Here is a 7,075-nt window from a genome sequence, read left to right as displayed (position 1 = left end):
TTGTGTCCTATCATGCAGCGGTGATAATCCCTGAGGTGTTTAGTGGCTTTGGCTATCCAAATATGAAATATTTCTTCTCTTTTTCTTTTTTCATTGCCTTTTCATCGTGGTCCAGTCACAAATTTATAATCATTTTTAAATTACTTTTTCAGCTTTTTCCTTTTTCATTATTGTCCAGTCACAAATTCATTCATTCATTCTAATATTTCTCCTCTTTTTCACTGCCTTTTAATTAGTTCCAGTCACATATTTATCAGTATTTATTTTTATAAAACGGATAGTTCCGGTCCTTGATTCTGATTGGTTGAGCCAAGTTCGAAGCTGTTGTAAATTAATCTACAAACATAAACCTTTGTTTACATTTGTTTGTTGCTCGGCAACCACTTTGTTGGAACCATGATCATTTCTGAGGAACTACATTGTTTACATTTTTATTTTGTGAAACCTTACTACATATATGGAATAACCGTTTTATAAAAGCAATAAGCCCCGTGAAGCCGTGGTTTACAGTGAATTTATAACAGCTAAGGGGGTTAACGCCCCTTAGCTGTTATAAATGCACTGTAAATCACGGCTTCTTGGGGCTTATTGCTTTAATTTATCCTGTCCCTCTGGATGATTTACATTTAGTTTCAAGTGAGCATGACTCAAAATAAATACTTTTACTGTCATAATATGCATCACCAGTCTTATTGTAAATGATTTCATGCATTTCCCCCTCAAAATTAGTTATTGTCACTATAGTCCTGTCACAGCATGAACAGCTTACCATATGACCATGTACATTTACATATTAAGCTCATGATCCATCATGTTGAATGAAGTATGCTGGCTAGCTAATCATAACTGGGATTAAAGGTACAGTAGCACAAAAATGTGTAACACATGTCTGAATGTGTAATTTCATTCAGGGAGATTGGAAAATAGTGATGTACAACTTCTGATTTATAACATCTTGACTAACAATGCAGGTAGATTTGTGAATAAAAAAGAAGTGCTAGAAATTTGATTGCTTTAATACTATTATTTATATCCCAGCTGTTGTTTTGGCTTTCAATGTAATCATTCGGTTAGAGATGCAGTAACATTTACTGTGGTGGTTGACAGCCAGAGCCAAATATTTCCACGTTTGGACTGAGCTGATGGATGTTGCGCAGAAAGATGAAGCATCTGTCATGAGGGTGGATGTGAAGGTGTGTGTGCGCAGACATACGGACTATTGGTGTATGTCAGCTGTTGTATTAGGATCTGTGTTTCTAAAATTTGCTCTGGACCATATGACCATGTACATTTACATATTAAGCTCATGATCCATCATGTTGAATGAAGTATGCTGGCTAGCTAATCATAACTGGGATTAAAGGTACAGTAGCACAAAAATGTGTAACACATGTCTGAATGTGTAATTTCATTCAGGGAGATTGGAAAATAGTGATGTACAACTTCTGATTTATAACATCTTGACTAACAATGCAGGTAGATTTGTGAATAAAAAAGAAGTGCTAGAAATTTGATTGCTTTAATACTATTATTTATATCCCAGCTGTTGTTTTGGCTTTCAATGTAATCATTCGGTTAGAGATGCAGTAACATTTACTGTGGTGGTTGACAGCCAGAGCCAAATATTTCCACGTTTGGACTGAGCTGATGGATGTTGCGCAGAAAGATGAAGCATCTGTCATGAGGGTGGATGTGAAGGTGTGTGTGCGTATACATACGGACTATTGGTGTATGTCAGCTGTTGTATTAGGATCTGTGTTTCTAAAATTTGCTCTGACTAGCAAGCAAAGATTTGGACATTTAGCTTGATTGTTCACTTCTCGAGACCAAGAACTCATTACAGTTCATAATATGAAGATCAACAAACATTGTGCCACAAACACTAGTGCAATACATTTATTTGTAAATCATAAAACCATTTGTACATAAAGCCTTCTTATGTAAATTGCCAGATTGAGTTCAATACAATGGTTTTGTGGATTACTTAAGACATGCATTTGTTCTGCTTGTGTTTTATGAATGAGGCCTGTAGTGTTTAATTCAGAAAAATGCAAAATTAGCTCAGTATAGCTAGCCAGCCTAATCCAATTAATGTTCTTTAGATGTCTATTCATTTGGATGTTATTTCTTCACATTTCTTGTTTACTACTAACTCTGGTACTACTAAATAATACTAAGGTAAAGTGGTCCTTTTATTATATTTTTATTTACATTACTGTTTAGAAGTTTGGGATCGGTAAGATTTTTTACATTTTTGAGTATTTTATGCTCACCAAGGCTGCATTTATTTGACCAAAAATACAGTAATATTGTGAAATACTATTACAAATAAAAATAACTGTTTTCTTTTAGAATATATTTTAAAGTGTAATTTATTTCTGTGATGCAAAGCTGAATTTTCAGCATCATTACTCCAGTCTTCAGTGTCACATGATCTTTCAGAAATCATTCTAATTTTCTGTTTTTGAGAAACATTTATCATTATTATTAATGTTAAAACTGCTTAATATTTTTGTAGAAATTATGATACAGTTTTTTTAGGATCCTTTGATGCATAGAAAAATCAAAAGAACAGCATTTAGTGAAAATTGAAATCTTTTGTAACATTAGAAATGTCTTTACTTAATCGCATAAATAAAAGTAACAATTTTGCATGAATAAAAGCATTCATTTCTTTCAAAAACACTTTTGAATGACTGTATATTATATGTATATTATGTATATTTTTTTCTCTTTTAGATGTTTTAAACACAGCATAAAGAGTCAATATGCAGAGAAATTAAATTTCACAGAATGACAAATTGACTGAAAAATTGTGTCTCTCTTGGATGCATGAAGCTGAAACATTTGTGATAATAATGGGGGGCAATGAGTAATGAGCGGGAGAGGAAGGGATGCGGGCTTCCTCATGGATGCTTTGGAATTTTCCTGCTGCCAGCTCTCCTCCGCGCGATGCAACCCCCCCCTCTTATCACGCGCTACCGTATGGGATACATATTCATGGCTGTCTATGCTTCAGTGCGTCTGAGAGCTCCTCACACACACACAACATGAAAGTTGAACACTTCTGAATGACTCAGCTAACTCTACTCAAACCTCATGCTCTTAAAGGGACAGTTCACCCAAGAATGAAAATTATATTATTGTTCCAAGGGTGACATGAAGGTTAGTGAATGTGAGGTGAGTGGTCCCTTTAAATGCACTTGAACAACAACCCCATATATCTCCGGTCGTAAGGAATGGAGTTTATTCTAGCCGCCGTTTTGCAACCCAGGAGATTGTGGCTCTTTGCAAACTGTTGTAATTATGCAAATGGAATCATTGGACCGTTTCCTTGAATTCTATGCCAGCCAAGACAGATTATTGGTCGGAGACGGAAAGAGAAGGAGAGGATAAGGAATTGGGAAGGAGATGGATAGACAGAAGAGAAAGAGAGACAAATGTCCTGTGTCCTCAGTAAACTTCCTGTGCTGAAGGAAACACGATCTATGCTGGGAAGAGTGAAAACAACAGAAATAGAGCTGTAGAAATAGAGAGTTTATTTGGTTGACAAATTTAATTAGCCAAAGTCTCATCTCCTCTGTTTTCGAGTGTGCCGTGCATATCTACACGAGCATCCGTAGCATTTATCTGGGATAAGTGCACGTGTTTGATTTTATGTGTGTTTGCTTGCAGTCGTGTGTGTGTGTCTGTTTAAGGAGTCTGAATTAATTTGCTAATGTGCCTGCGGTAAACGCACACGATTCCCTACAGCTGCATTCGATTCTTTAAGAGGCAATGAGCGCAGGCGGCAGTCATAAAGAATATTGGTACTGTAGTTACATTTATAAGGATGAGTGAATCTCACAAAACCTGCCAAGACCACACCCAGGTCATATTTGACACCTAGATCAATAATGGCATTAATGGGAAGACTAATTAAAAAGTATCACACTTAGATTTAACCACTTTGTTACATCGAAATAAGACTTAAAATAGCATGAAAACGTGATCTGTGGGAGTTTTTAGTGAGCAATTAGCTTGGTGAAATTTAAAGTAAATCTCTGAATTTGTGACCAATATTTACCAAGCTTTGATGACTGATGATCCAAGAAATTAAAAAAATACTTAGATGTTAACTATTAAAAAGAAAAGCTGAACATAAGTTCACGAATAAAACATATTGTTTAAATTGTTACTGCCTTGAATTATTATATTGGAATACATGTAAAATGCTTAAAAACACTAACTAAATGAGATTCATACTTGGCTTTAATAAATAGAATACTGATTACATTGTTAATGTAAAAAAATATATATATATTTTCCTTAATAGTGTAAGTAATGTTTATGTGACCAAGAAAATGTGACCAGGACGTGAATTTACATTTGATAAAAAAAAAAAAAAGCTTTTAGGGCTTTTTCTCCTCATTTCAGAACACCACCGCACACCACTGATATGTGTGTGTGTGTGTGTGTGTGTGTGTGTGTGTTCGCAATTAACATTTTCGTTTTTTTATTCTGTGCTGGGAACAAAACAAAAAAGAATTGAGGGTGACATTTTAGGGTGAAATGTGACTTGGACATTATTTATCTGTTATGTATCATCTGTCTTGGACATTATCTATTTTTCATGAAATAATACATCTGTGCAAAAAGTCTGAATGCATATATATGTATATACACACACACAGACACACACACACATATATATATATATATATAAACACATGCACATACATGAATATATACATACATATATATGTATGTAGGTATGCATTATGTGCACTATGTATGCATTATCAAATATCAAACACAATAAAATTATGTTTTAGCAGTTTGCATGAGTCCTCTGTGTTTATAGTGTGTGTATGTCTCTGTGTGAAGGGAATGTATAATGGCAGAAGTGTACCAGCCCAAAACGGCATTTCTTACATAAGACTGAGTGCCCGTTGATCTGGAACTAAGACAGGCTGGCACAAGCCAGCTCACACTTCACTCCTGTCTCTGAAACAGCACTTCCCTTCCCTCTGCTGGTCAAAGGAAGGCATTACAAAGCCACAACACAAATAAATCACAGCGCATTTATCCTGTTTAATAACTGACATCTTTCCAGAATGATCATTCACATTTGCTTTATGACTTCCTCTGGTCTTTAATTGTATTTTCCATTCTGTTATGGTTTTTCCATTAGCAATGTGTTTGTATGCAGTGTACTGAATGTAAAATGCCTCATTATTCTTTGTAATTGAATCCTTTGAATAATGCTATCAGTTTGTTTTTGTTGTGTGTCATTGCTTGGTCCATCTCCTTCTGCACTCACTCTGCTGTTTCATTGTTTCTGTTTTTTTGCACTCCACAATCATGCAGCACCTGTTGGACGCCAGGAGAACAAAGGTTTGTTGTCATGTTCACCACCACAAGCGTGTGCAGAACATGGTACCGCACGCTTGACGTGAAATGTGTCCCTGATCTTTAAACAAAACCAGACTGTACCTTAAACCTGATCCATAGATTCAGATCTCATGCGTTTCTTTGAGTGTTGTTCTTATCTACTAGGGATGCACAATAATGGTGACCAGTATCAGCCAATATTAGGATTTTTAGTTGTGTTGGTCTTTTTAGGCCAATATCGGAAGCAGATTTTATTTTATTTTATTTAGTATTTTTATTATTTTTTATTTTTTTAAATTTAAGTTTACATTTTAATTTCTAGGTTTCAACCAGATTTCAATTACCATTTTCAAAGGGACATGATTTTACAATGTTTTTGATGAAGAGTAGGGTTATGTTTGTATTATTCTAAACTATTATAGCATTTAGCCATATATAAACTGTTGAGTTAATATATGAAATAATTAAATTATTTTCGGTTTCAAAGTTTAGTTTAAGTTTTAGCAATATTATTATTTGCTTTTGTTATTTTTACTTGTTTTTTAAGAAATATTTTCATTTCGCTTTTATTTATTTATTTATTTTTCAGTTTTAGTTTTAGTAGTTTTAGCTGTTAAACATATTTTATTTCAGTTTGTTGCCAATGTAATATTTCAAATTTTTGTTTAATTTTCTTAATCTAATATTTTAAGTTTAATTCAAAAGTTTAATTTCAATTAACCAAAATGATCTCAATAGTTTATTTTACAATACCAACGTATAGCTTCATTCATTTTTCTGTAGCCTGCTTTGAAACAATATGTATTGTACAAAGTGGTATACAAATAAATGTAAATTGAATTGACTGAATTTGAAAAAAAAAACAGGCGAAACATAGATTTAATCGGCAAGTCAGCTAAAATGTTTATATCAGTGCATCCCTACTAGCTTGATCTGAGACCATTGCTATTTTAATGATTACTTTAAATGGATCAGATCATTATATAAGGACAGCCTCAATAAGGAACATTTTCCCTTATCTTCTCCTCCATGTTCCTTCAAGATTAGCTAAGGCGGGGTATCGGCGCATTAGCCGGGCCTTAAATAGCTGGATCTTTTACTAAAATCCTGACCAAAAGCATGCCTGTGATCCTTTGTGAATTGTGTGTTCTGTTTGTGATAGCGCAAGGATGTGTACTGATCTAAATTTCCTGACATGAGTGTGAATGATCTGATCCAGTTCTGGGCCCATACACTCTCTCATTCTGCCGAAGGCGCCACATGTGCCACGTAGACCCGAAAACCCCATTATCTTGTGACTATTTCTAGCTAAGTTCTTTGTCATTAACCTTATTTAAGGAGTTATTAGTTAGTTTTTTCTCAAAAGAAACCTTATCCATTCCCGTTTCCTTTCCTAGTATAGACCTCACTGTGGTTTTCCCGCTGTACCCTTCATTTGGATACATTTACTAAGATATACATCCAGATATTGCTAAATTGGTCAGTTTAGCTATTAAAGATTAACCTTTTAATATTGATCTCACTCATAATTAGCAGTCAAATGGAAAATAGAAGTCATTGTGAATTATGAATGCAAAATTGAACCAGTTAATTTGTAATCTGTACTCAAACCAGGTACAACGCAGCAGTGCTATAGGCTATAAATTCTAGCCCCGCACAAAGTGAAATTTAATTGGTCCAAATCAGTGCTGTTTTAGTATTA

General features: G+C 34.4%; 1 protein-coding gene across 2 annotated transcripts in view; it reads left to right on the top strand.

The window, feature by feature from the left end:
- The window catches only part of LOC107579618 (ERC protein 2), a 62,793-nt gene that overhangs the window by 23,304 nt on the left and 32,414 nt on the right, over nt 1–7,075 (top strand). For both annotated transcript variants that reach the window (XM_016265518.1, XM_016265457.1), the window contains exon 3: nt 5,350–5,376. In XM_016265518.1, the coding sequence (XP_016121004.1) occupies nt 5,350–5,376 (27 nt within the window). The remainder of the gene's footprint in view (nt 1–5,349; nt 5,377–7,075) is intronic.

Source organism: Sinocyclocheilus grahami, unplaced genomic scaffold, assembly GCF_001515645.1.
Source record: "Sinocyclocheilus grahami isolate Dianchi unplaced genomic scaffold, SAMN03320097.WGS_v1.1 scaffold3.1, whole genome shotgun sequence".
In the NCBI taxonomy this organism is placed as follows: Eukaryota; Metazoa; Chordata; class Actinopteri; order Cypriniformes; family Cyprinidae; genus Sinocyclocheilus; species Sinocyclocheilus grahami.
Note: the sequence above shows the minus strand (reverse complement) of the source record. Positions and strands in the feature narration are given on the sequence as shown.